Below are 27,694 nucleotides of genomic sequence, written 5' to 3' on the forward strand. Positions count from 1 at the left end.
AGGGTTTTTAAAGGCAAAATCCATGCAGTCAAGCCTGGCCACATGCAGGTAGCCAATGGGTTGGCAACACAACACAAAAGATTGCATAGTCACATCAGGCCAACACAGGTGGCCAATGGAGTTACAGTCTGCCTTATAGTAGCTGTTTAAACTAACCTATCATTTTGGTTTGAATTAGCGCACGAATCTGGTGAGCAAAAGGCCCATCTGCAAGCACACTCTCCCCTCCCCCCAAACAAACGGCTGCAGGGCAACTCAGACAGTACACTGTTTCATTTGTCATATTTCCTTGCATCTTGGCTTTAGCATGCACTTATCAGGGAGACCATGTGCCGTTTGTCTCTCTGCTCCTGGCTCACCTCGCTCAGCATGATTTGCTCTAGTTCCATCCATTTCCCTACGAATGCCATTATTTTGTCCCTTCTAATGGCTGCATAGTATATTCCATTGTGTACAAGTACCACAATTTTTGGATCCACTCATCTGTAGTGCGGCATCTAGGTTGTTTCCATGTCTTGGCTGTTGTGAACAGTAACATCCTGTTTTCAAGGTGTGCCTTTTTTTTTTTGGTCTGTCATGGGACTTGAACTCAAGGCTTGGGCACTGTCCCTGAGCTCTTTTGCTCAAAGCTAGCACTGTATCCCTTTGAGCCGAAGTGCCACTTCCAGCTTTTAAAAGGTTAATTGAAGATAAGAGTCTCATGGGGATTTTTGTGCCAGGGCTGGCTTTGAACCACGATCCTCAAATCTCAGCCTCCTAACTAGCTAGGAATACAGGTGTGAGCTACCTACACCCAGCTAAGGCTCCATTCCTTTTTATGCTGAGTAATATTCCATTTATGGACACACTTCATGTTGCTATTCATTCCATCAACTGATGGACTTGATTCATTTATTTTGACAATAAATAAAGCTGCTGTGAATATTTGTATACAGATTTTTTTTTTTTTTGGTCAGTCGTAGGGTTGAACTCTGGGCCTGGGCACTGTCCCTGAGCTCTTCAGCTCAAGGTGAGCACTCTGCCACTTGAGGCACAACGTCACTTCTGATTTTCTGGTGGTTAATTGGAGACAAGAGTCTCATGGACTTTCCTGCCTGGGCTGGCTTTGAACCATGATCCTCAGATCTTAGCCTCCTGAGTAGCTAGGATTACAGGCGTGAGACACTGGTGCCCGGCTTATTTACAGGTTTTCTTTTGTGATATAGTTACTGACTGAGCAGTCCAAAGCTGAAGTCCAAAATGCTCTGAAATCTACAACCTTTTTAGTGCCACAGTGACTTAAAAAAAAAAGTTTGGATTTTGGCCAGAAGCTTGTGGCTCACACCTATAATCCTAGCTACTCAGGAGGCTGAGATCTGAGGATCATGGTTCAAAGCCAGCCCAGGCAGCAAAGTCCATGAGACTCTTATCTCCAATTAACAACCAGAAAACTGGAAGTGGCGCTGTGGCTCAAGTAGTAGAATGCTGGCCTTGAGCTGAAGAGCTAAGGGACAGCGCCCAGGCCCAGAGTTCAACCCCCTGACCAACAACAACAAAAAAAAAGTTTGGATTTTGGAGTTCTTTGGATTTTAGATTGGGGATGCTTACCCAATAGAGTCAAATATCAAATATCTGAGAAAGTCTGAACTCTGAAACAGTCTTGATCTGAAGTACTTTGTCAAAGAAAATAACATAAAAAAGCAAGACCATCTTAGATGTCTAGCTATTTCAATTTTATAAGATACCTTAGTGTCCTCATAAATTCTTCCTAAAAAAAGAAAAAGATCGTTTAGACAGAACATTAGTGACTCACATCTATAATTCTAGCCACTTAGGAGGCTGAGATCTGAGGATTGAGTTTCAAAGTCTGTGTGGTCAGGAAAGTCCATGAGACTTTTTATCTCCAAGTATCCACCAAAAAGTGGATAGTGGAATTGTGGCCCAAGTGGTAGAGCTCCAGCCTTGAATGAAAAATGTCTGACAAATGCCTGCAGAAAGCCACCTGTCTGACAGGAGCTGCCTTACTATGTCACCAAGCAACATAGACTGGACTGGAAGCCACGCTGGAGTGTGTGTGACCCTGCACACCTGCCACCACACACTGAAAAGCACACCCCTGGTGAACAAACTGTCTACCAAGGAATTGGCCCGGGAAGAAGGGACATCTTGGAGGCCATCTAAGGCCTTGTGACCTCTGCTTCCCATTTTTACCTTTCCTTCTGAGCAGTTCAAAGTGTCTGCATTTCCATGGTTTTTCCAAGTGTCAGCCTGTCTCTGTACCCTTTGACAAAAGCAGGCAGCCAGTGAGAGGTGACGTGGCTAACGGCTCCTGCCAACTCCAGACGGCTGCTTTCCAGAAGTTTCCATAACGACTGGAGCAGAAGGGCCCGCCGGCCCAGCCTGGCAGTGCCCCCTCTGCCTCCTGCCTGGGCGAGCCGTGAGGATGAGGAGTGCACACGGAGGAAGCAAGTGGGTCACATGTGCCACGTCTGCCACTTCTCTGTGCTCCCACCCGAGCAAAGTCCACATCCCGTTCCACCCGCACAGCGCAGTGGCGCCTCTGTGTGCGGGCAGGTGCGGCTTGTAGCCACTAGGACCCTCTGATTTCCAGCTTATTGACAATAATCCAGGGGCCCTTCTCCCTGCGCCTCTCTGCGGTGCCTCCTGTAATCCCTGCCCCTCCCCATCTTCCCCCTGCCCCAGCCAAGCTCACCCGAGCTGCTTGGCTGCTGCCACCACTGGTCTCCCTCCTGCAGCTGGCCCAGGACCTGGTCTCTCCCTGCTAATCTTCGCTCTGACCACGTGGAGTATGGTTCTATGTTTGGAGCACCCCTGCTATCCTCCCTTTAACTTTGCCTTGCGTGATTTCTCATACAACTGCTGTCCTCACCATCTGGTTTTCTTTCTTGTCTGACTCTACTACAGTGTAAGGCCGGCCTCTTTCTCACTCTTGCGTTGCAGCCCTTGGAACCCAGCCCAGAGTGCACAGTCATTGCTGAATGGGCTGGAGGGCAGACATAGCCGTGTGTGTGTGCAGCCTCTGTCCTCCACAGCAGAAATTCTTCACTGCCTCCATTTCAAGACACCCGGTCTCCTTGCTTTGCGTCTGCCCTTCGAAAGTGTCATCTTTGGGGTCATGGGTAATGAGAAATCTTTCTCGTCGCCTAGCTCTGACATGTTATGCTGAATCATCCAATGATGTCTTATAGGCTGTTACAGATGAGTATCAGCAATTTCATATGACTTTTATCCCACTGTCCAGGGCCCAAATTATCAACATATGCTCTTTATTAAGGGTCATGTTTCCTTCATGGAACTGGTTGTTTGATTTCTCTTCCTCTTTTCATACTGAATTAATCCTTCTCATTTACCCAGAATCCCTAGTGCCAGTACTGGTAGCTGGCATAGCCAGGTTGGCGCTTTGTCCTCAGGGGTGGGTTGGTGCTCAGTCTTCCTGCCGCAGCTCCTCTCTATTTCCCACATTCATTTTGTAGAGTCAAAGCCCTTATCTAGACATACAAGTCAGAGATTTACTATTCAGAAAAGACAGCCTAGTTCCGGCTTCTGTGAGGCAGGATTAGGAATAAGAACTAAAAGATTGAAGATGCCCCTCCTTGATGATTTTTTCCTATTTTTAAAGATTGAAGTATAATTCTTTTTTATGTCTATGTGCCAGTCCTGGGTCTTCAACTCAGGACCTGGGCTGTGGCGGGAACCACAACTCCACTTCCAGCTTTTTGGTGTCATCTATCTGTCTGTCTGTCTGTCTATCTGTCTATCTATCTAGTTGTTACTTTTTTTAGTTTTTATTAATTTTTTTGTCAGTCATGCGGCCTCAACTCTGGGCCTGGGCACTGTCCCTCAGTTCTTTAGCTCAAGGCTAGCGCTCTATCACTTGAGCCACAGCACCACTTCCAGCTTTTTCTGCTTGTGTGGTGCTGAGGAATGGAACCCAGGGCCTCATGCATACAAGGCAAGCACTCTACCACTGAGCCACCTTCCCAGCCCCTCTACGTTGTTATTTTTATGTTGATCCTGGGACTTGAACTCGGCTTGGACACAGTTCCTGAGCTGCTTTGTTGCTCAAGGCTAGCACTCTACCAGTTGAGCCACAGCATAGCTTCCAGCTTTTTCTGATTAGTTTACTGGAGATAGAGTCTCACAGAGGGGCTGGGAAGGTGGCTCAGTGGTAGAGCCACTGACACAAAAAAGTCTCACAGACTTTCCTGCCCAGGGTGGCTTCGAACTGCAAGCCTCAGATCTCAGCCTCCTGAGTAGCTGGGATTACAGGTGTGAGCCACTGGTACCTGGCTTCTAGTAGCTTTTTACCTACTATTGTCCTTGCACATCTCTTCTTTGAGGAAATGTCTATTCTGATCCTCTTGTCCGTTTATTAATCAGGCTGTTAGTCTTATTGTTGAGTCCTTGGTTTTTTAATTAAGAGGACAAAAGCGGGAGGGACAGAGCTGTAGGGAAACGGCTGTAAGTGAGTGATGGGAGAGGTTTAGATTATTGCACTTTCTAACTTGGCCTTCAGCAGGTATGGTGTGCGTGAGGTGCTGGCACGGGCCTGGCATCACAGAGACCAAAGGCATGTGTACCCTTTGGGTGGGGGTGTGGCTGAGTGATGGAGTATTACCTAGTGTGTTTGAAGCTCCGAGTTTTATATCTGGCATCACCAAACTAAAACATTTCAGTTCAGGAAACGGTCCCAGTATGTTTTAAGAAACACTGTGTGCAGTGTATGTCTGATTCTCCTTGCTTGGGTCTCAGAGCCAAGAACATTAGTTCTGTAGGCTCTTCAGAGTGCATCCTCTCAAACAAAATGCTTGAAATTGGAGGCTTTTTCTTTGAAATCCCCTCTTGGTATCCCTTTTGTCGTCTGAAAAGAAAAGAAAAAAAAAAAGCCAGGTGCCAGTGGCTAACACCTGTAATCCTAGCTACTCAGGAGGCTGAGATCTGAGGATCATGGATCAAAGCCAGACTGGGCAGGAAAGTCCATGAGACTCATCTCTAATTAACCACCAGAAAACCAGAAGTGGTACTGTGGCTCAAGTGGTAGAGCACCCGTCTTGAGCTGAAATGCTTGGGGACAGTGTCCAGACCCAGAGTTTGAGCCCCATGACTGACAAAAAAAAAAAAAAAAAAACAGGACTGGACAATAAACAGACAAATGTCCAGGTTTACAAATGGGAGTGTGACTTTTCCTTTCTTCTGGGAGGCCCCTCCTGGGGAGAGGCTGCTGTGGCATCCGCCTTTGCTCTCCTGCAGGACAGATGGTTCCTGAGCAGATGAGGCCTGGGGAGCCACCCCACTGTCAGAGATCAGGACCGTGAGCTCTACGTGGGGATCTGCGGGGGTCTGCCGCAGGCTGCACAGCACCATGTCAGGTACCAGAAGCTAGGGGGCGCTGGCTTCTGTGTTTTTTAAGGAACTTTCAAGATCAAACCGTGGAGACGGGATGACGGGCTTCAGGCTGTCAGAAGTGACTGAAAGAAACTCTTCACTCTAGTTCCAGCCTCCCTCTCTCCAACCCAAGGAGGGGAAGGGCCAGGAGTCCAGTTTGGGCACATGTTGAACATGGTGCTGCCCCCCTTTCCAGTAGCATGCCCGCTTTTCATGGTTTCTTTTATTCCCTTCCCCTCCTGCCCCATTCCCTTGCGTGGCGGTGCTCCTGGAAGGGAGGGCCGGCTAACTCTGTCTCTGTATGTTTTCCTGACTGTCCTCTCTCTGTCCTGCTGGTTGTAGGAAGCCCCGCGCCGTCTGCCGGTGGCCCCTTCTCAGCCCTGACTCCAAGCATGCGGCCCCAGGAGATCCTGGCCAAGCCCACACAGGTAAAGCGGCGGCCTGCTGCCTTCCCGCAGACCTTGTGTGTGACATGCGCAGAAGGAAGAGGAGCATTCAGAGGCAGGGGCCGTCTGAGTGATGTCAGAGGCCCGGGGAAGCGTAGTCTTTGATCTGGGTAAAATCTACCAGCCAGCCGTGTGGGTGGCATCTTTTTGGAAAGTGGTTCCCGGCCTGGGGCTCGATGACCTTCTTCCTTTCTAATACTGGTTCTAGCCGGAGGAGTTGGCAGAGGAGCTGGAGTTCTGCTACGATGAGTTTGGCTTCCGGGTGGAGCAGGCAGGTGAGATGTGCGTCCTGGCCAACGCTGGTGCTGAGCAGGCCCGGCCCGCCCCCCTGCACGCCCCCTGCGCGCCCCCTGCGCGCCCACGCCAGCGCTCCGCTCTGCTGCCGTTTGGACTCATGGAGATGGCTGGTTGGGTCTTGTGAAAAACCTTATTGAACTTCATGGTAATAAAATAATAATGTTCAATTAGAGAAAAAATATAGAAAAGGATGAATTTAGAACAAAACCCACAGCCGCTGGGCAACCTGGAGGTGCCGCTGGCGCTCAGGAGCAAGGGCGAAGGCTGTGTGCGGGCCACGCAATGAACGTAGGGGGCTGGGAAGGAGGAGGTTCAGGCCTGAGCCCCTGGACCTGCAGGTGCAGTTTCTGGATGCGGGGGGCGCGGGAGGGGGGGGGGCTGGGCCAGGATTCAGGTCTCGGCACAGAAGAGCAGCACAGTGGGGTTTGGCTTCGGAGCCATGGGGAGCCGTGGGGAGCCCTGGCTGTGGTTGATGTGTGGCACCTCCCCCTCCACTCTCTCCTGGCTGAAGGCGCAGAGCCTGGGCACACCCGGCTGGCGGGAGCGCCCCTGGAGGACGACGCCCCGCAGAGGCTGCGGTGGCAGGCCCACCTGGAGTTCACCCACAACCACGATGTGGGGGACCTCACGTGGGATAAGATCGCCGTCTCCCTCCCGCGCTCTGACAAGCTCCGCTCCCTGGTTCTGGCCGGCATTCCACATGGCATGAGGCCACAGGTGAGACGCCCCAGGGTGCAAGCGGGGCCACTGGGAGCACAGGGACTCACAGGGGCCATCCGGACCCACGGGGACCCACAGGGGACCGAACACAAGGACTCACAGGGGCCACAGGCACCACAGGGGCCACAGGCACCACAGGGGCCATCCGGATCCATGGGGACCCACAGGGACCCACAGGGGACCGAACACAAGGACTCACAGGGGCCATCCGGACCCACGGGGACCCACAGGGGACCGAACACAAGGACTCACAGGGGCCACAGGCACCACAGGGGCCATCCGGATCCATGGGGACCCACAGGGACCCACAGGGGACCGAACACAAGGACTCACGGGCCACAGGGACTCACAGGGGCCACAGGCACCACAGGGGCCATACAGACCCACAGGGACCCACAGGGGACCACAGGGACTCACAGGGGGCCCTGGGGGCGAGAGCAGCGACTTAGTCCTGCAGCTGCTCCTCAGTTGTGGATGCGGCTGTCGGGGGCGCTGCAGAAGAAGAGGAGCTCGGAGCTGACCTACCGGGAGACGGTGAAGAACAGCTCCAACGATGAGACCATCGCTGCCAAGCAGGTGAGGCCCCAGCCTGGCCTGAAGGAGCTGCCCCTGTTGGGCTCTTAATCCTGGAGAGTCTTGCTCCCTCCTGGGTCCTTCGTGGGCACAGGGAGAATCGTCTAGAAGCTTGAGAACACAGATTTGGGTCTCAGTAGGATCAGTGGGATTTTAAGCACGGCTTGGGCCTTGGCCACACGCGCTTACTCTACGCACTGGTCACGCACATGCGCACTCAGGAAGGGAGCAGGTGATGGACACACCTGCGCGGGGAGCGCTCTCTGGGGTCAGGCAGGCCCTGGAGTCTGCAGCTGCATCTCATGGGGCCTGTGGGGTCGGTGCGGATGCCTGACAGATTGAGAAGGACCTACTTCGGACAATGCCCAGCAATGCCTGCTTCGCCACGGTGAACAGCATCGGGGTGCCGCGCCTGCGCAGAGTCCTCCGGGCGCTGGCCTGGCTCTACCCGGAAATCGGCTACTGCCAGGGCACAGGCATGGTGAGCCTGCCAGGGGTGCCTCCATGGGGGGGGTGACGTTGCTCCCCAGGAAAGTAGGATGGGGTGTGGGGTTGGGCCTGGGGTCCACAAGGGGTCAGGCCAGCTGCTTCTGTCAGGCAGGGCCTGGGGGGCTGGCCCGAGGCAAGCCATGGGCAGCAGCCCAATTAGTGTGCGCTCGCAGGCTCTGACCTTGTGCTCAGGCCGCCTCTGCCCTGCCAGGTAGCCGCCTGCCTCCTGCTGTTCCTGGAGGAGGAAGACGCTTTCTGGATGATGTGTGCCATCATCGAGGACCTGCTCCCTGCCTCCTACTTCAGCACCACCCTGCTGGGCGTCCAGACCGACCAGCGGGTCCTGCGCCACCTCATCGTCCAGTACCTGCCTCGCTTGGACAAGCTTCTCCAGGAGCACGACATAGGCAAGGCCCGGCCAGCCCCCTTCCTGAGCCCAGGGGTCTGGGGCTGCTGATGGATGGAACTCTGAGACCTCTGGACAGCGGGGCGGATAGCTAGGCTGCAGGCACAGGCCCGAGAGTCTGCGATGCCCATGGCCCCCAGAATCCCCCGCTCTTGCTGCTCTCCAGGAGGTGGCAGACAGCCCACTGCCAGGCTGGCTTCAGTCTCCAGCGGCCCTGATGTCTATTTGCAGAGCTGTCCCTGATCACACTGCACTGGTTCCTCACGGCCTTCGCCAGCGTGGTGCACATCAAGCTGCTGCTGCGCATCTGGGACCTGTTTTTCTACGATGGCTCCCTGGTGCTGTTCCAGGCCACACTGGGCATGCTGCGCCTCAAGGTGAGCGAGCCCAGGCCCTCCTCCCAGCGCCCGGCCTCAGCCAAGAGCCGGAGCTCCGTGCCAGCCCTGGCAGCCTCCTCGGGGTGGGCCTGAGGGTGGCAGTGGTGGGCAAAGGGCACGGGCATGTCACCTTCCGGTCCACCTTGCTCCATCCTAGACCAGCATAGTGTGGCCTGAGTCCTGGTCACTGCAGAAGGGTGTGCCTGTTTGTCTGTCTGTTGGAGGGGAAGGGAAGGGAAGGACGGACAGTGTTTTCCTGGGCCCAGAGCAGAACTAGCTCCTAAACCCAATGTTTAGACAGAGAGCGCTGCTCTCTGGAGACGGTGCCAGGTGCCAACCCCCACTCCTGCCCTCTGTGGCCAGGAAGAGGAGCTGATCCAGTCAGAGAACTCAGCCTCCATCTTCAACACGCTGGCCGACATCCCCACGCAGCTGGGGGACGCGGAGCTGCTGCTGGGGGAGGCCATGCGGCTGGCCGGCTCCCTCACGGCCGTGGCGGTGGAGACGCAGCGCCGCAAGCACCTGGCCTACCTCCTCGCAGACCAGGGCCCGCTCCTGGGGACCGGCACCAACCCCAGCCTCTCCCAGGTAGACCGAACGAGGAAGGGGTGCCCCAGGCTCTGCCACCCTCGCACCCCACCCTGGCACACCCAGGGCCTGGCATGGGCACGGAGCGCGACCCGGCCCTCAGTGTCGTGCAGCGCCAGCCCCGAGCTGTTTCTGCCCCTTCTCTCCCCCCCCCCCCCCCCCCCCCCCCGTGGCTGCCTGGCGCCTCCACCAACCTCCCTGCCCGCCTGCAGGTCGTTAAGCGCAGGGCGCAGCGCCGGAAGTCCGCCATCTCCTCCCTGCTTTTCGGTGAGCGCCTCCGCTTGCCTGCTAGCTGCCCTCCCTCCCCGGGCGGGGGCAGGACGGGCCGGTACCCCAGCTCTCTGCATCTCCCAGGGGAGGATGACCTGGAGGCCCTCAAGGCCAAGAACATCAAGCAGACAGAACTGGTGGCCGACCTGCGCGAGGCCATCCTGCGTGTGGCGCGCCATTTCCAGTGCACAGACCCCAAGAACTGTAGCATGGTGAGCGCTCAGCGCCGCCCTGCGCCAGGCTCCCCTCCTCCTCCCCAGCCCCGCCTGCCGCTGAGGCTCCCTGCCCGGGGCTTTCCGTCCTCTCTGGCAGGAGCTGACCCCAGACTACAGTATGGAGAGCCACCAGCGGGACCACGAGAACTACGTGGCCTGCTTGCGCAGCCACCGGCGCCGGGCCAAGGCCCTGCTTGACTTCGAGCGACACGATGACGACGAGCTGGGCTTCCGCAAAAATGACATCATCACGGTGTGTGGGTCCCCGCCCGCCCCTCCCCGGGGGCTCGGCCCAGCTGCGGCGCCCGCAGGGCCCTGAGCCGAGCTCTGCTCTGCCCAGCTGCGGCCCGGGCGGCGGCGTCCACAGGGCCCTGAGCCGAGCTCTGCTCTGCCCGCCTCCGCAGATCGTGTCTCAGAAGGACGAGCACTGCTGGGTGGGCGAGCTGAATGGCCTGCGAGGTGAGGGACCCCCGCCCGTCCCCCTCGGCCTGTCCTCACTCTTGGCGGGGAGGGGGCCTTGGACAGCCACTGCCCCCCCCCCCCCCCCACACACGGCCGTCTCCTCCCACAGGCTGGTTTCCAGCCAAGTTCGTGGAGGTCCTGGATGAACGGAGCAAGGAGGTAAGAGGGCACCAGGCGGGCCAGGGCTGCCCCGCAGCCACGCCTGCCTCAGCCCCTGCCACGGCCCGGCCCCGCGTGAGTCCTGCCGCGGGGCATGGCCTTGCGGGTGGGGAAGGGTAGCCGGCTGCAGGTGTGGGGCCAGGGTCTCTGAGACCCCTTTCTGCTGGCAGTACTCCATTGCAGGGGACGACTCTGTCACCGAGGGGGTCACAGACCTCGTCCGCGGGACGCTCTGCCCGGCCCTCAAGGCTCTGTTTGAACACGGGCTGAAGAAGCCGTCCCTGCTGGGGGGGGCCTGTCACCCCTGGCTGTTCATCGAGGAGGTGAGTCACGGACTCCTGCAGCCTCGGCCCGCAGAGCCCCTCAGGCCCTTCGGGCTCCTGGGCTGGCATGCGCATGCGCGGGAGAAGCTTGCAGGGAGCCGCGTGTGCTTGGTTGGCCCTGGCTTTGCGCAGGCCCCACACTGGCCGTGTCCCGTCTGTCACAGGCCGCAGGCCGGGAGGTGGAGAGAGACTTCGACTCCGTGTATTCCCGCCTGGTGCTCTGTAAGACGTACAGGTAACTGCCCGCCCGCCCGGCAGGACCCGTGCAGGGAGGGAGGCCACAGTGCCCAGCACCCCAGGCAGTGCTGGAGCTTTGGTCCCCTCAGGTTGGATGAAGATGGCAAAGTCCTGACCCCAGAGGAGCTGCTCTACCGGGTAAGCAGAGCCTCCCCGCCCGCCCTCGGCGCCTCCCGGGCACCCGGAGGGGCACCGGTGACCGCCTTGCCCTCCCCAGGCCGTGCAGTCTGTGAACGTGAGCCATGACGCCGCGCACGCACAAATGGACGTCAAGCTCCGCTCGCTGATCTGTGTGGGGCTCAAGTAAGTGTAAAGGGGGTGATGAAGGGGTGCCCGGAGCCACGGAGGCAGGTCAGGAGCTGCCCGGCCCGGGCCCGCCCTCCTCCCAGCCTGTCCCCAGTGAGCAGGTGCTGCACCTGTGGCTCGAGGTCCTCTGCTCCAGCCTGCCCACCGTGGAGAAGTGGTACCAGCCCTGGTCCTTCCTGCGCAGCCCCGGCTGGGTCCAGATCAAGTGTGAGCTCCGGTGAGGACCCAGCCCAGCTCCTGGCGGGTGGCTCTTCGGGACCCAGGACTGGGGGGGGGGGGGAGGGGGGCACTCGGCAAGAGGCAGGCCCAGGGCCACCTGAGCCTCCCTCTCCCTTCCCAGAGTCCTCTGCTGCTTCGCCTTCAGCCTCTCCCAGGACTGGGAGCTCCCCACCAAGAGAGAGGTGTGTACAGCTCTGCCTTCATGGGGCACGGGGTGGGGGCACACCTGGGGCCTTGGGGTGCCTCTTCTGAGTGCAGTATCAGCCAAGACTGAAGAAGGGCTGTCACGTGCAGGAGGACAAGCAGCCGCTGAAGGAGGGGGTTCAGGACATGCTGGTGAAGCACCACCTTTTCAGCTGGGACATCGATGGCTGATGCTTTCCCAGCTGCCCGGGCACAGCCTCCTCTAGCCATCGGCTGCCCAGCAGCGCCCCGCTTCCAACAAGAAGAGGGGGAGCTGCCCTGCTTAGCCCAGGCCTGCTCTGGAGCAAGTCTGGAGTGGTCTAGGCCCTCTAGATGGGGTTGAGTCCCCCCCACTCCAAGCTCATGCTGTTGGCCAGAGCAGAAGGTGGCCAGCTGCTCAGCTGCTGCCCCCGGTGCAGGCTTGGGGGCCCAGACCTTAAGGAAACCTCAACCTTGGAGCCGGCTGCGCGCTCTTGCTCTTGCCAATCAAACGAGAGCTGCAGCCTTGCTGTCTGCTGAGGCGCGGGGCGGGGTGGCTCCTGGGGTCAAGGCCTCCTGACCTTTGTGGCTTGTAAATAAACCGTCTTGGTGAGAGCGCCTCTGGTCTGCCTCCAGGCAGTGCTGCGCACCCAGGCGCTTCCCGCCGTGGCCAGCCAGAGTTGGGATTTGAGTCGCTGGGCGGGAACCAGACAGACAAGTTGGTGTTTGGGTTTTTTATTTCAGAACGTTCACACAGCGTCCTCACCTTGGCCCCAGCCCTGGTTTTGGCGCGCCCTGGCGACTGCCCTGTGCCCTCGCGCCAAGGCCCCCTGCCCAGGGTCACGCCGGCTGCGGTGAAGCGGTGGGATGGAATGTGGGGGGGGGGGGAGCACCTCTGCCCTTGGGGCACTAAGGGGCAGGCGAGGCACGGGCCGTGGGGGGGTGTGGGCACATCAAGCACATGTGAGCTGGGCCTGGGTAGCCGCAGCGGGAGGGAGCGTGCGTAGGTGTTGTGTGTAGTAGAGAGGTATATACACCTGTACACAAGTCCTTTGCCACCAACCGCTAAATGGTCACTCTACACCAAGACACTACAATGGCGGGCGCTCCCTCTCGGGAAGCCGTGGGAGGCAGAGTCAGGGCCCATGTCCTCCCCTCGCAGCTCAGGGGAGGGAAGGAGGGAGGGAAAGAGGGAGGGGAGCTGGCCCTGACCCTGCCTCTGCCGCGCTGCAGCCAGCTGTGCACCTCTGACCTCAGAAAAGGAGGTCGAATTAAGCTGGCTCTGGCCACACCCCGCTGGGGCGACAGGTGCCCCTGGGCAGTTTCTGCCCTCTGCCCTCCTCTCCGCCTCGCCGGACGGGAGGAGCAGGGGCTGTGATTGTCAACGCTCACAGCCACACGGGCGCCAGCTGGAGTCGGGGCTACAAGCAGGAATCCCAGTGCAGCTGCAAGTCGTGCCCGTCGAGAAAGTCCGTGGAGAAGAGGCTGGGGGCTGTGGTGCTGAGGGGAGCCAGGCTGAGCACAGGGCCGCCCGAGGACAGCTCCAGCCAGTCCATGCTGTCTAGATGGCCGTCGGCCAGGTCCAGGCCCAGGCCGCTGCTGGGCTCAGCAGCAAAGTGCAAATCGGAGGTGTCCATGGGAGAGGGGGGGTGGTCCAGGATGGCAGAGCTGCTCAGCATCTGGCTGTGGAGGTCATCGATGAGAGAGAGAGGCTCCGGCCCATCATGCCCGCTGGTCAGCAGGGGCAACCCTGTGCTGCTCTCCAGGAAGTCCTCCAGACGCCCGGGGAGGGCAGGGGAGCCTGGCGGAGGCAGGGCAGCCTGGGGGAGCTTGGTGGGAGGGGAGGGCTGCACTGTCAGTGGGGACCCACAGTTTGCTACTGAGGGTGGCTTCTTCCCTGGAAGCGACGGTGGCTCCTTGAAATCTGCGGAAATTTCTGCCATGGAGAAGGTGAAGGGTCAGAAGCCAGGCCTAGACCCAGCACAAGATGACCAGAGGCCTCCCCTCCCCCCCCCCACCGCAGGGACGCCCAACTACAGCAGGAACGATGAAATTCAGATGGTGGGAAATCTTTTTTTTTTTTTTTTTTTTTGGGTCCGGTTGTGGGGCCTGAACTCTGGGCCTGGGCGCTGTCCCTCAGCTCTTCAGCTCAAGGCTAGCGCTCTACCACTTGAGCCACAGCGCCATGTCTGGCTTTTTTCTTTTTGCTTATGTGGTGCTGGGGAATCGAACCCAGGGCCTCATGCATTGCAAGGCAAGCGCTCTACCACTAAGCCACCTTCCCAGCCCGGGAAATCTTGATGACATCAGATGTGGCCATTGTTTCTTGGCTGCACCACCGAATTAATACCAAAATCTAAACCTGGACTGGGACTCAGAAGAGTTCTTGCCTAGTGTGTACATACATATACATACATACACACACACACAGAGTTTGGAGCACCAAAAGACAACCAAAGTGAAAAGATTCCTCTAGGAAAAAACTGCAAATCATGCGTTTGATAAAGGATTAATGTCCAGAATATGTAGAAAACCAAAACTCACCAAGGAAGAGCTCAAAAACTACCAGGAAATTTGACATTTTCTCTAAAGCAGATATACAAATGATCCACAGCACACAAAAAGAAGGCACCCAAAACCACAAGCTACTTCCAAAGCAGGAAAGAGGTGTGGGCAAGGTCCAGGGTACTGTCAGCACATAAGGCCTGGGTTTGACCCCCAGCACCAAAACCGGTAAAATTGAGATGCCTATACAGATGTTGGTTAGAATGTAAAATGGTGTGACTTTGGAAAAACAAGGGCTTAAAAAATTTTTTTCACAGGCTGGGAAGGTGGCTCAGTGGTAGAACGCTTGCCTTACATGCATAAGGTCCTGGTTTCTATTCCTCAGTACCACATAAGCAGAAAAAGCTGGAAGTGGCGCTGTGACTCAAGTGGTAGAGTGCTTGCTTTGAGCTGAAGAACTGAGGGACACTGCCCAGGCCCAGAGTTCAGGCCTCATGACTGAAAAAAAAAAAAAGTTAAAGGGGCTGGGAAGGTGGCTCAGTGGTAGAGTGCCTGCCTTGCATGCCTGAGGCCCTGGATTCGATTCCTCAGCACCACATAAGCAAAAAGAAAAAAGCCGGAAGTGGCGCTGTGGCTCAAGTGGTAGAGTGCTAGCCTTGAGCTGAAGAGCTGAGGGACAGCGCCCAGGCCCAGAGTTCAGACCCACGACTGGACCCCCCCAAAAAAAGAAAAAACTGCAGAGTCCAGGCAGTCCCATATCCAGGTATATATACTCTGAAGAATTGAAAGCAACAGCGCAAGATTTCTTCACTCATGATAGCCATGACAGCATTGGCATAAAAATGGGAGAACACTGAGAATAAGTAAGTACACTAAGTAAAACAAGCCAATCACATTACACACTGCTTGATTTCTACTGACATGGGTTCCCTAGAGTGGTCAGAAGCACAGGCAGGCATTAGTGGCTCATGCCTGTAATGCTAGCTGTTCAGGAGGCTGAAATCTGATGATTGCAGTTCAAAGCCAGCCCTGGCAGGAAAATCCATGAGACTCAGACTGCCAATTAACCACCAGAAAACCAGAAGTAAAACTAGCAAAAAGCTAGCCTTCAGTTAAAAAAACAAAAGCAAAACTCAAGGACAATGCCTAGGCCCTGAGTTCAAGCCCCAGGACTGGCATGGACTGCCACTGGCTGGAATGCAGGCAGGCATGCAAACGCGTGCACACACACACACAAAAGAAAAAAGAATGGAAGGAGTTTGTCTAGTGAATAGTGCAGTTTGGGATGATGAAAATGTTCTAGAAATGAATGGTGGTGATGGTCACACAACACTGAGGTGCTAAATGCCAATTAATGGTACACTTCAGAACAAAATGGCAGCTAGGTGCCCGTGACTATATCCTAACTGCTAATGAGGCTAAAATCTAGATGATGGTGGTTCTAGGGCAGCCCAAGCCTGTGAGACTCCATCCCCAAAATAACCAGCAGAAAAGCAGGGCTGTAGGTTCAAGCAATAGATCACCAGCCAAGCAAGCTGGCAAGTGTGAGGTCCTAGGTTCAAATACCATGCTTTGCTACAATAATGTTTTTTAATTATAGAGAAGCTAGGTGTGCTCCGGCCCTCTGGGTAAGCCATTACCCCCCCACCCCCCGCCCCTTTTACACTATCTGCAGCACGCGCTCGCTCTCTCTCTCTCTCCCTCTCTCTCTCTCTCTCCAGGAACAGGCAGCACTCACCTCTCCTTCCCCCCTGCCCCTCCCCCCCCTTAAGAGTCTCAGTGGTTCTCAAAGATCAGTTCTGGATCTTTCCTGAGCTTCCAGCCTGGATGGGCAACCTCAGTGGGTCTTCACATCAGCCGGGGCAGCTGCACCAGGGCCTGAGCTCATTCCTCTGCTGCTCCCGCCCTGTTGCGGCCGCTCCGCCCTCACTCCCCAGCACCACAGGCCTGGGCTCCACTGCCAATCTGGCTGCCGACAATGTCCACCTCCTGCCTCGAACCAAACCTCTCCAAGTGTCACCCAGTCTACCTCACCCGAGGCTGCGCCCCTGTCCCCATCTGCTTCCAAGTAGCGGCCCTGGGTGCCATCTCCGCCACTCCACATGCCAGCCTCCCCCTGCCGGCCACACTTGTGCCCAGGCCTCTCCCAGCCCTCGGCGCGGGCAGCAGCAAACCGTCCAGGGCTGGGGAGCAGGTGGGGGCAGCAGGGATGGGAGTTACCTCCGCTCTGAATCAGAATGTCGAACAGGTCATCCATCTGCTGGCTGGAGGAGCCGTTCTCCTGGGGGACAGAAAGAGAAAAGAACATACACGAAAGTCCAGCGCAGGGCCCCGCCTGGCCCAGGTGCTGCCCACTGCCCCGCCCCCCCTCACCTGGTGTTTGGGATGCTGGGTCACGGCCTCCTCATAGCCAGGGGGCTCCTTCTTCAGCAGGGAAGCGGGGGCTCCAAAGGGGGGCTGAGGAGGGGGCTCTAGGTCCATCTGGGCAGATGGGCCGGGGGCCGGGGAGCCCGGCTGGGACGAGGGCTGCGTGGAAGGCTGCGTGGAGGGCAAGAGGATGGCAGGTCAGGGGCAGGGCCAGGCCGGAGGCCCAGGGAGTGTTGGCGCCTCCCCGCCTCCTGCCTTCCAGCCGCAGGGATGCAGGGGTGCTGGGTGGGGGGTGGCTCTTTGCAGTGGGGCACACGCGACATGGAGGAGCGCTGAGGGCTGTCTGTTCAGGGCTGCCTGGTTCAGGCCTCGCTGGGGTCTGAGCGGCCAGGCTGGCGGCGCTGCACTGTATTGCACTACGCTACACTGTTACACGCCCGGCAGCGGCCCAGTGGACCGATCCCATAGTCAGTGGTACGCTGGGGTCCTGGCCGTGGCCAAGCGCACGTGCGCTCTGCTATCAGCTCCTTCCTGGGGCCACCATCCCGATCAGGCCCCGCCTCTCTCAAGTCTTGTCCTCCCGATCGATGGATTGATCACAGGGCTGCCCTGCACGCACCCCTTCCACGCCCTCCCTCCCCCCCATTACCTGGCAGGGGCTCCCGCCGGGCAGGCTGGGGCTGTCTACGCTCTTGTTGGTCACAGTGAGGATGAGGTGGGTCCCCGAGGAGTCGGTGAGGATGGCTGGAGAGGTGACTCCCCTGAGGAGACCGCCCCCTTGGGGGCCCTGGAGCAGCGGGGGCCCCGGAGCCTCCTGCTTCACCACCACAGTGCGACCGTCTCCGTGGCCGGCCGCGGGGGCTGCCAGGCTGGCGCCGAAGGGGTGCGCGGCCCCCTGGGGCTGGTGGCTCAGCGGGCAGCTGGGGAAGCCCCCCTCCTGCTTCACAGGAGCGGCGGGCAGGGCCGGGGCGCAGGCGGGCTGCTGGGCGCGTTTCTCCTGCTCCAGCTGCAGCCGCAGCAGCTCCACCAGCTGCTGCTTCTGCCGCAGCATGCGCGTCAGCTCCTCGATCTGCTTGTCCTTCTCCTGCAGCATCTGGTCCTTGTCCAGCCCCTCCAGCTCGGCCCTGGCGCCCGGGCTCAGGCAGCAGGGCGTGCAGCGCGCCCCCTCCTCTTTCACCAGGATCTGCAGGGGTGAGGCCTGCAGGGTGAGCTGGGTCAGGGGCGACGTCACCATCTCACTGAAGGCGTCTCCGGGCGTGGAGTTCTCGTCGCCCGTGCTGAGCAGCGAGCGCTCTGAGGGCGTGGGAGAGACCGGGGGTGTGGAGCCCGTGCTGCCGAACTTCACCACGCCATTGCTGCTCACCGTAGCCACCACCACCTCGGCAGGGGCCAGGCCTGCCGCCACGAGCGCCGGCCCCGAGCCGAGCCGGGCCGTGGGGAAGGCCACCACCACCTCCCCGGCCGTGGGCAGGGCGGGCGCGGGCGCGGGGGCCTTGGGGGCAGCAGCTTGGTCTTGGTAGGCGCGCAGGCGCTCGATCAGCTCTGTCTTGGTGCCTGAGACGGGCAGGGACCTCAACTTCAGTTCCTGCTTCAGCTCTGCCACCTGTGGGGGTGGGCAGCGAGGGCAGCGGCCGTCAGTGCTGGGCAGCAGCAGCAGCAGCGGGGTGGCGGCAGCACGCCAGCCTCCCCTCCCAACCCCCCCCACCCCCAGGACATCAACGCCACAAGTCTTCCGAAGACCCAGCCTGCCACCCCCTCACGTCCACCCCCCCACCGACTCCCCCAGCAGAGCACCGGCCACTGACTCCTGAATTCTACAGATGAGGGAACAAGAAAGCTACCTGGAGATGACAGGAGTGGCTGGGACAGGACTTACACCCAGGCTGATGGCCACACAGGCTGGGAGCCCTGCCTCGGGAGGGGCCAGCCTGGCCTGAGCACAGGCTCTGGGGGGAGGCTTTGGTCCACTGCATCCTGACTGCATCAGAGAAACACGTGGACACGCAGCGCTCCCTGACCCCAGCCACATCCCTGTCTGGGCCCTAAAGGTGGGCTGCGTGGGCCATTCTTCCCACGGCCTGTACCGGAGAGGCCAGATGTAGCCAGCAAGCGCAGGCATCTCACGCTAGGCCAGCTGCAGCCTTGGGGGCACCACTCACTCTTTGGGGTGCCACCCTGCCCTCACACCGCACAGCATGTGCGTGAGCAGATTGAGGTGCGGTGAGCTGGCCAGGCCAGCGGACCCACAATGAGTTTGGTGTTGTTAGGACCACAGCCAGACAGGTCCCAGAGCAGGTGCCTGGATCCCCAGACCTGGACCCCAACACGGCGCCCCAACTGGGGGCCTGGGTAGAAGGTCCTGGGACAGGCCAGGAGGCGGTGGCACATGTCTGCTAGGGCGAGGCGCTGGCCACTGACCTTCATGTCGTCCAGGTTGGCTGGCAGGTTTCCCGGCTTGCTAGTCAGCGGGGTGCTGTTCTGACGAGACAGTCCCCCAGGCCCTGGGGTCCCCGAACTGGAGTTGCTAGTGGTGCTTGAGAGGGCACGGGCAGGCGGGGGCACGCTGCCTCCCAGAGCTTCACCCGCAGGTCTGGGGGGAAGAAAGGCAGGCGTGAGTGCCGGCCTCTCCCTCACCTGCGCAGGCACATGCCCTCCTGTGGGCCCCAGGCCCCCACACCCAACGCAGCTTGCCAGGCGCCTACTTGGGAGGGGCAGGCAGGATGGCCTGGTAGTTGTAGTGCTGCTGCTGCTGCTGCTGGTTGAGGATCTGCAGCTGCAGGAAGAGCTGCTGCTGCTGCAGGATCTTGGCATAGGAGGAGTCCATGGCAGGTGCGCCCTTGTCCTGCTTCTGGTCGGGGGGGATGTACTGGTGGTACTTGAGCTTCTTCACCTTGGGCTTCAGCTCCTTGGCCTTCTTGCTGCGCTGCGACTTCTCGCTGGCAGACTTGGGTTGGCTTTGCTGAGGACACAAGAGATGGCGCCTAAAGAGTCACCCCAAAAGGGTCAGCCCAGCCCCGAGCCAAGTTCACCACCCCTCCCCCTCACTGGACTGCACCCCACAGTAGCAGAGGCTTCTCTGGGTCCACAGCGAACCAGAAAGAGCAGGAAACAGGCTGGTTCCAGCACTGCCACCAGAGCCGCCAGCCTGGAAGGCCTTTGAGCCATCCAAGGAGCAGCACGGCGGCCTCAAGCAGTGAGAAGTAAGGTGAAAACCGTGACTGCTTCTTGGGGCGTCAGCCACGGCGGACAGGCCTGCTCAGAGCACCCGCGACCTCCCGAGCATCCTGCCCGGCCAGGAACCGTCACCTGGAACTTGAGAGTGAGGGAGTACGCTCAGAGAGGCTGCTGACCCAAGGCTGCACGGTGACCTTGATACTGACCTATTTATGCCCCAAACGTCTCCCCCCACCCCGCCACCCCGCCAGAGCTCCTCAAGCATCACCTCAGGGCCTATAGAATCAGGACCCAGGCTAAGCGCAAGCGCTCAGTGGGCAGCTGCAGGAGCTGTCCTTGGCACGAGGGAGAGTAACTGGAGGAAGGCCGCTCCTGTGCACAGGCCCAGCGCCACTGCGGGAGCTGGAGCCGGCTGAGCAGTGACCGAAGGGCAGAGGACACTGCAGGTCCCGCTGGGATCCCAAGCAGGTGGCCACAGGGACCAAAAGGAAGGTGTGGGCGGGCTGACCCGTAGGGGAGGCCCAATGAGGGCGTGCGGCACTGAGGCGCTAGGTGCGCAGGGACAGGGCATCCCTTGAGAATGCCAAGCGCATGCACCTCCTGCCTGAGCCAGGCTGGGGGGAGGGGAGGGCCAAGAGCTGCCCCCTCCCAGGGGACGCGGGAGGAGCGGTGCAAAGTACCCAGCAGGGCTGCGGGAGCAGAGGGCGTCAGGGAGGCCAGGACTGAGGAGGGACAACGCTCGGTCTGCTGCTGGCACAGGGTGCCCACCCATAGGAGATGGGCACACCAGCAAGGTGCGCGTTGGAGCAGCTATGGGCAGAGCGTGCTTCCAGACACATGGAGGCCAAGGGATGCCAGCGTGACCCCAGCAAGTGTGAAGGTGTGGGTGTGGGAGAGGGGGGCTGTGGCATGCCGGGGCAGTTAGGAAGATACCCTAAGGTATCCCAGGGTCAAGAGGGGCGCTGCCAGAGGCCCATGGAGAGGGAGACTCCCTCAGACCCAGGAGGACATCAGGGAGCAGCACGGAGGGACAGGCAAGGGCTTGGTGAAGGCCAGAGGACAAGCACCGGACGGGCTCCCGGGCTGTGGCCCTTGCTGCCCCTGAGATTCAGGGCTAAAGCAGAGGAGCTGGGGTGACCAAGCTGGTGCCCGCTTTGTGTGGAAAGGGCACCTAGAGAGCAGAAGGGGCAAAGGCGAGGCAGGGGGCTAGGCATTCAGGGCTCAGGCAGCACAGATCCAGGAAGCTGGCAGGGCCGAGGGGCACAGGGGCCCTGGCACCAGCACCTGCACTGCCAAGTTTAACACCAAACCCTTGTGTACACAAGGCCACCAAGCCTGGCGGTGCCCACCACGCCAACGCCACAAACCCTTCCTCCTGGCTCAGGTCAAGGCCTTGGGGGGAGAATGAGCACATCGCCCCAAAGGCCAGCTGCGTGACCTGGCCTACATGACCCTAGACACGTCCCTTCCGCGTTCCCCGTCAGTAGCCTGAGGCAGTGGCGGAGGGGGCAGATGCATGAGCGCAGGGTCCGGCCCTGGGCTGGGTGCAGTGTGCCCGCACACCGCGCTGTCCGTATGGGAAGCCGTGCGGAAGCGCACGTCTACTGCAAGGCGTCCAGGGCAGGGCGCCGGAGGCGCTGCGGGCTGGAGACAGAACGCGCTGCGGCCTCGGTGACTGATTCAGGGGCTTCAGGAAAACGCCAGACAGCGCATACACACGTGCACACACACACGTGCACACACGTACTCGCAGATGTGCCCCAAGTGATGCCTGAATGAAGCCCTGGCACGCGGGGGGGGGGGGGGGGTGCATCAGGCCATACCTTAATGAGCGCGGGGGCGGGTTTGGCGGCGGGGACAGCGGTCCCGTTGGTGAGGCTGGGAGGCCGGGGAGGCAGAGGAGGCTGCTCCCCCAGGAAAGGTGCTTCTCCAGAATCTGCGCCCACTGGGAGTGGAGGGAGAACCTGGAGGGGAGGAGGAAGTGAGGACGGCGCGCAGGGGAGTGTGCCCTGCTACCCACACCAGACGGCCAGTGCCCCCGGGGGACGAGGCAAGGTGAGACGGGCTAAGGAGGGAAGGGCGTGGAGAAGAAGGAGAGGTCACGGCCCCTTTGTTGAGATGGGTGGGCCGGGGAGCTGCCGACTGGGTGCGGGCGCCTGGCCCAGGGCCTCTCGATGGGCTCAGGCTGCCAGAATTAGGGGCTGGTGCTGACGGCGCCCTCCCTGCTCACTGCTGGGCACTCGAGCGCCGGCACGGCCCACCTGGCTCAGGACGCACAGCAGCGCGGCCCTAGCAGGAGGGGCAGTGTCGGGAAGTGGCTCCCCTCACCTGAGTGGGGGACACGGAGGTGGCACTGGGCAGTGGCTCACTGAGTCGGGCCTCCAGGGGTGATGGCACTGAGCTCTGGGACTCCTGGCTGGCAGGCTGCTCGGGGGACAAGGCATCACTGCTGTCCTCGTCAAAGGAAGAGCTGTCTGCGACCTTCGGGTAGTTCACCTGGCCCACTGAAACCAAAGCCCACGTGAGGCTCCTCCTGCAGCCCCGGAACCAGGGGGCAGGGAGCAGAGGCTGTGGCGGCGGGCCGCCTCTGGGCTGTAGGGCAGCGCCGCTCCTTAGAGCAGGAAGCAGAGGATCGTGACCCTGAACCCTGCCGGCCGAGCCCTCTGAGGTCCGGCAGCTCTCCTGCTTGCTTCACGCCGCATGTGGCGCCCTCCCTCCCGCCAGCCCTCCCTGGGGGGAGGCGGCAGGCAGCGCCTCCTCACCCGTCCGGGGGTGCCATGGCACATGTTGACTGTCCCCATCCCACTGCCACACAAAACTCTTGCCTGCTGCTTCCGAGTCCGCAAGTGAGGCCATCACCCGCTGCCCGCTGGTGAGGGCCACAGGCTAGGGAGCTCCTCCCTGGGGCTGCCTCAGTTCTCCAAAGACCAGACCAGCCTGTGGAGGGGCTCTGCTGTCATGAAGGGTGGGTGTCCTGGAAAAGGACGCCCGCCTCTCCAGCGCCACAGGAGCGGCTGAGGTGTGGGACCCCGAGCCCCAGCACTGGGCAGCAAAGGCACCAGAAGAACCACACGGATGTCCACAACTGCCCGGGCTGGACCCACGCCCAAGCCCTGATGGCATCAAGTACAGCCCCCGGCCCCTGCGTAGCTCACGGGAGCGAGGGAGGGGAGGAGGCGCACACAGCATGGGAACCCCAGCGTGAGGGGGAGCAGAGGCACCACACCACTTCAAGTCAGGTCAAAACCGCTGCTCCCGCACCGCGGTGGGAAGAGCAGGCTGAGGGGGTCAGCATGCCGAGAGAGGAGGAACTGAGGAAATGGGGAAGGCAGAAGGGGACACCGGGCCAGGGGAGCCGTGCGGAAGAGGGAAGACTCCAGATGAGGAAAAGGAATAAGCCTCAACAACTCAGATTGGGGCTGTCCGGGCTTAGCTCCCGGCAGCCTCTGCATCCCGAGAGCCAGGGCCTGGCCTGTCTTCTCCCTTACCAGCCACCGTGGACATGGGTCAAGGACACGGAGGCTGGGCTCCCTCGGCCCCGCCTCTGTCCCGGTGGGAGCCAAGTGTGCGGTGCCGGGGACTAGGCTCACTGACCACTTATATTTGTGCAGGTCCTCTCTCAGTTTCCCAGGAAGAGGGAGGAAGTATGGGGACCTGATACATCCCAGCAGCTAGGTGACAAGGCCAGCAGAGCCACAGCTCCTAACCACCCAGCCCAGCCGAGGATGCTGCTGGCCATGCCCGGAGGGAGGACTGGGCGCTGAGGAACACAAACCCCATTTCCCCCTCTCCAGTGGCCAGGACTGTGCTGGAAGCAGAGTCCGGTCCTTGTCCACAGGAAGTTATGGTCCCAGCCTTTAGAGCCAAATAGATACTCTACTGGCTAGAAATGCAAGAGCTAAAGACACTCAGATTCCAGGAGAGGAGAAGGTGTGACCACACACACACACGCACACAAAACTTTAGACTTGGCTTTGCATCACACTGTAATCCTCTGAATCTTAGTCTCCTGAATAGTAAGGATTACAGATGCAAGCCCCCCAGTGCTTGGCTATGACATGAATCTTAAGGTAACTGGGTGGCCTGATAGGAAAGACAGAGAGAGAGAGAGAGAGAGAGAGAGAGAGAGTGTGTGTGTTCCATTTCCTTCCCCAAAGTGCTTCCTCCCATCTTCTCAGCCTCTCTCTCCCCTTCCTCTCGGCTCTTACACTGCTCCATGACCCCTCTCTTTTTGTGCACTGAGCTTCTAAACAGATGGCCTATAGCCGCTGTTGCCGTGTCCTCACCCCCATTCCCTTCCCCCATGGTCTGGATTTTGCTGGCGATGCTCCTCCCGACCCCCACTGCCAAATCCCCAACTCACTGCGCTCCCACAGGCCTCCCGGCGCAGCCTGCGCTACCTGCGGCCTGCGCTGTTCTGCTATGCGCCTCGCAGCCTCCCGGCCACGGCCTGTGCTGACCCTCTGGACCACTTCCTTTCAGCAAACCCTGATTCAACTTCCATGTTGGCTCTCAATGCGCTCCCACCCCCAGTGCCATCCCCGTCAGGCTCTGTGAATGCACATCGGTTATTAGATGCCGCCTGTCACAGTGGCTGTCAGCTGGCCTGGCGTACAAGCCCCCACTGACAACAGCAGCTACCATTCCTTAGGTCTCTCTGGGCGCCATGGGCTTTGCTGGTCCCTGCCCACCAGACACAGCATCCCGCAAACTCCCACCAGGCAGGATGAGTTGGCTACAATGTTTACAGGGCCACAGACTTTCTACCACACCAGAAACCTGGCCCTTGCACCAGAAACCCCATGCTTCTATGTCCTCTCATGACAGACTGAACTCTCCTGAGTGTGTGAGTCCGTCTATAACCACAGGACTAAATGCAAGGCTAGCACACTGGGGTGTCTGGGTAAGAGTGTGAGCACACACTGGCATGTAACTAAAGGCTCTGCAGAGTCTGGGGAGGACAGCGCTGGACAAAGCAGGAGCGATGCCAGGGCATATCAGTGAACACCGGGGCTCTGCACCAAATGGGAAAGGGGAACTCGTGAGCCAGCAGGCCCACTTCCAGCATGGTGGCTCCCAGAGGAACCATACCTGCAGCCAAGCCCTAGAAATGGCTAGTGTCCTCTGGTCCACCACTCAGTGGTTGCCCTTTGTGCTCTGGACAAGACAGAAGTCATTTACCCAGGAAGCCCTGAGAGACTTTCTCTGAGAGGTGAGAGTACGTGCTCTGGCCAGGGATCAAGTCCTTGTCCCACTGCTATGTGGGAGACATCTCTATACCTACATCAAAGCTTTGGTGGAGCAGAAGCTATGGTTTCGCTGCTGTGCTCTGCTTTGTGGGAGTGCAGCCCCACCACTGAGTTACATCCCTAGTCACTCCATTGGGAAGGGCAAGGGCCCTGCGTTAACAGAGATGGAAGATGAACGGGGGCCTCAGTGCTCACTCAGTTTGTGTGGCCACGATTCCTGAGACACCTGGCCCTGTTGCCAACACACAGCTCCCAGGCTCTCAAACTCAGGGCTTTGGAGCCCAGGGTATTTTGGGACTCGAGGGCAAGAAGGCAAGAGGTGAAGAGCCCTAATTCAACCCTGCCTCAGAGCCCGTCCTTCCCCTGGCTACAGTGCATACAAAGTGTGGCCCAGGCCTCCTCACCAATGATGGCTTCCTTCAGGCTGGACTCCACTGGGAGAATGTTCTTCTCCACCAGCTCCATGGGGCCAGGCCTCTGAGCAATCTTCTCATTGAGGTCATCAGCTAGTCTGGCTCTCTTAAGCTTCAGTTGCTTGGCCTGGAGGGACGGCTCAGCCGAGGTCTCTGCCCATGGGAGAGAACGGGGAGCAGGAAGTTGGAGGGAAGGCCCTGGTCCTGTGCTGGAAGCTTCAGAGACCATCTGAGTGGGAAGTGCACCCTGGGAGAGAAGGGGGGCCTGGCTTCAAGTCACAAAGACAGCTCTGCCAGGCCAGGCAAGGTAGAGGACTTTCTGTGGAGTTTCAGGGTCAAAGGAATACGAAATGGGGGAACGGCTCTCCGCTCGCCGGAACCGTGAACTGCTCAGGCAACTCCCCTCTTTGCTCTGGGTCTCACTTAAAAAATGTGGGGTTCAGACTCAAGGTGTTTGTCCTGGTCCTAAAGACGATCCAAAGCTAAACAAACAAAAGTAAATATAGTTGTGCTGCTTCCAGGAGCCAAAATCTCTCTCTCTCCACCTCAGAAAGAAGTACATTTCTGAGCCCCAGCAGTTGTCCGGCTAACTGCCAATGAGTAAGTGACAGAATGAATCAATGAATGAATAAAAAAAAAAGTGCAGGCATGTTAAAAACAAGTTTTGGAGAAGAAAGATGATCTGCTCTGGCAGAGAAGTGTTTTCATACTAAGAGATGGAGGATTGAAAAGGCTGGCAAGCCACGCTGTGGAAATGTGGCTGCCCGTCGTGGGCATTTCCCAAAGCCAGTGGTGGCCCCACCACATTGCTGTTTCACTGTGAGAAGCCTCAAGCTGGCTCCTGCCAGCACAGAGAGAATAAAAAACAGGTGGAAGAAAGTGCTGGAATGGTGTGAGCACAGTGGGAAGCATTTCCAACCTCTCATACCTTCCAAAATGTGCATCCTGACCAACTCTGATCTCTCCGGCCGGGAGCGAATCTTCCGCTTCAGATAGTCCTCGGTCTGCGGAAAGAGCACATCAAGAAACTCTCAAAGCCAGGGCACGATATGCTTATGGCATATGCACAACCAGACCTCAAAGCAGGAGTGGCCGGTCACTCTGTGGCCACCGTGGCTTTTATTTGGTGACTACAGGGCAAGCAGGGCCTGAGAGACACATCAGTTCCCCGGCATCGGCCAGGTACTGTTCTCTGGACCCAGCTGCTGCTGAGGCTGCGCTACTACATGCGTGCCATGATAAAGGTAACAGACGTTCATCGAAGAAAATTAGGTGTTGTCCAAAAAGAAAGGTACTCTTCACCTGACTTACGTAACTGTAACCTCTCTGTAAATCACCTTTATAATAACAAGGAAAAAATTAAAAGAAAGACAAATCCAGGAGCCAGTGGCTCACGTCTATAATGCTAGCTACTCAGGAGGCTGAGATCTGAGTCCAGGCAGGAAAGTCCATGAGACTCTTATCTCCAATTAACCACCAGAAAACCAGAAGTGGCACTGTGGCTCAAGTGGTAGAGCGCTCGCCTTGAGCTGAAGAGCTGAGGGACAGCGCCCAGACCCAGAGTTCAAGCCATACAACCAAAAAAAAGCAAGCAAAGCAAGAGAAAATTAGGGTAAAAAGTAAAACATTTAGACAACTAGTATTAGTATCTTGGGATATTTTTTCCTAGACTATCGAAACAATGTAGAAAATATCTTTAGTTTTATAGGGCTGTAATCAAAGTATATATACACATGTGTATATTTACGTGTGTGTGTGTGTATGAGATCTCAGCCTATGTGTGACCTCACAGTGGCATCTGGCCAAGACCTTTAGTGAAAAGGACAGGATCGGCTGAGACTGACTAGGTCAGGACAGGGGAAAGTACAGCAGGAAAACACAATGCCAGGGTTCATTTTCTGAACTAAAGGTCAAGCCTGGTCCCTGCCTTCTCCCTGCCAGGGCAGATCCTCTCTCTCCAAAATCAAGGCTATCACCTTGATGCTCTGTGGCAGTCCTGGGATCTGAGCACCCCAGGAGATGGTGCGAAGAGGCTGTGGGTGGGCAGGGGCACCCCCAGCCGAGGGCAGAGTGTGGCTCCAGTTGCCACAGACGCAAACACATGTTGTAAAGCTACCTGAAGCTCTGTATAGTGGTCTAGGGAGAAGCAGAATATGGGACTGATTACGAAAATGCCTAGAGGAACTTCTGGAGGCAGTGAACTCACGGCTGCTGGGAGGGTGGAAAGGACAAATTTCCTGATAGAAACCAGAGGACCAGTTTGTTTCCAGTGCAGAATGGAAAGAAAAGGGCTTGGCGGCTGCTGCTATTGAAGCATTCACCAGTACAGGAGGACAGGGTGGCCAGATGAGG

General features: G+C 58.5%; 2 protein-coding genes across 6 annotated transcripts in view; one reads left to right on the forward strand and one right to left on the reverse strand.

The window, feature by feature from the left end:
- The window catches only part of Sgsm3 (small G protein signaling modulator 3), a 28,904-nt gene extending 16,655 nt beyond the window's left edge, over nucleotides 1–12,249 (forward strand). The window contains exons 2-22 of one of the 4 annotated variants that reach the window (XM_042697906.1): nucleotides 5,251–5,369; nucleotides 5,728–5,813; nucleotides 6,040–6,106; nucleotides 6,640–6,845; nucleotides 7,317–7,424; nucleotides 7,759–7,902; nucleotides 8,122–8,317; nucleotides 8,548–8,693; nucleotides 9,057–9,281; nucleotides 9,494–9,548; nucleotides 9,636–9,763; nucleotides 9,864–10,019; nucleotides 10,171–10,225; nucleotides 10,338–10,387; nucleotides 10,558–10,710; nucleotides 10,875–10,945; nucleotides 11,037–11,085; nucleotides 11,165–11,250; nucleotides 11,348–11,470; nucleotides 11,594–11,654; nucleotides 11,767–12,249. In XM_042697906.1, coding sequence (XP_042553840.1) covers nucleotides 5,363–5,369; nucleotides 5,728–5,813; nucleotides 6,040–6,106; nucleotides 6,640–6,845; nucleotides 7,317–7,424; nucleotides 7,759–7,902; nucleotides 8,122–8,317; nucleotides 8,548–8,693; nucleotides 9,057–9,281; nucleotides 9,494–9,548; nucleotides 9,636–9,763; nucleotides 9,864–10,019; nucleotides 10,171–10,225; nucleotides 10,338–10,387; nucleotides 10,558–10,710; nucleotides 10,875–10,945; nucleotides 11,037–11,085; nucleotides 11,165–11,250; nucleotides 11,348–11,470; nucleotides 11,594–11,654; nucleotides 11,767–11,847 — 2,253 coding nt within the window. In that variant the 5' untranslated portion in view covers nucleotides 5,251–5,362 and the 3' untranslated portion in view covers nucleotides 11,848–12,249. Of the gene's footprint in view, nucleotides 1–5,203; nucleotides 5,370–5,727; nucleotides 5,814–6,039; nucleotides 6,107–6,639; nucleotides 6,846–7,316; nucleotides 7,425–7,758; nucleotides 7,903–8,121; nucleotides 8,318–8,547; nucleotides 8,694–9,056; nucleotides 9,282–9,493; nucleotides 9,549–9,635; nucleotides 9,764–9,863; nucleotides 10,020–10,170; nucleotides 10,226–10,337; nucleotides 10,388–10,557; nucleotides 10,711–10,874; nucleotides 10,946–11,036; nucleotides 11,086–11,164; nucleotides 11,251–11,347; nucleotides 11,471–11,593; nucleotides 11,655–11,766 lie in introns of those variants that run through there. The other 3 variants (XM_042697907.1, XM_042697908.1, XM_042697909.1) reach the window with 3 other exon arrangements.
- Mrtfa (myocardin related transcription factor A) overlaps nucleotides 5,386–27,694 on the reverse strand; it is a 94,463-nt gene continuing 72,154 nt past the window's right edge. Inside the window, exons 4-14 of one of the 2 annotated variants that reach the window (XM_042697905.1) lie at nucleotides 26,271–26,346; nucleotides 25,334–25,495; nucleotides 22,009–22,184; nucleotides 21,504–21,644; nucleotides 19,209–19,465; nucleotides 18,925–19,096; nucleotides 17,156–18,109; nucleotides 16,513–16,677; nucleotides 16,360–16,420; nucleotides 13,035–13,570; nucleotides 5,386–5,396 (exon numbers count right to left, since the gene is read on the reverse strand). In XM_042697905.1, coding sequence (XP_042553839.1) covers nucleotides 13,056–13,570; nucleotides 16,360–16,420; nucleotides 16,513–16,677; nucleotides 17,156–18,109; nucleotides 18,925–19,096; nucleotides 19,209–19,465; nucleotides 21,504–21,644; nucleotides 22,009–22,184; nucleotides 25,334–25,495; nucleotides 26,271–26,346 — 2,679 coding nt within the window. In that variant the 3' untranslated portion in view covers nucleotides 5,386–5,396; nucleotides 13,035–13,055. Of the gene's footprint in view, nucleotides 5,397–12,353; nucleotides 13,571–16,359; nucleotides 16,421–16,512; nucleotides 16,678–17,155; nucleotides 18,110–18,924; nucleotides 19,097–19,208; nucleotides 19,466–21,503; nucleotides 21,645–22,008; nucleotides 22,185–25,333; nucleotides 25,496–26,270; nucleotides 26,347–27,694 lie in introns of those variants that run through there. The other variant, XM_042697904.1, reaches the window with a different exon arrangement.

This window comes from Dipodomys spectabilis, unplaced genomic scaffold (genome assembly GCF_019054845.1).
Source record: "Dipodomys spectabilis isolate Male_0828 unplaced genomic scaffold, ASM1905484v1 ptg000230l, whole genome shotgun sequence".
In the NCBI taxonomy this organism is placed as follows: Eukaryota; Metazoa; Chordata; class Mammalia; order Rodentia; family Heteromyidae; genus Dipodomys; species Dipodomys spectabilis.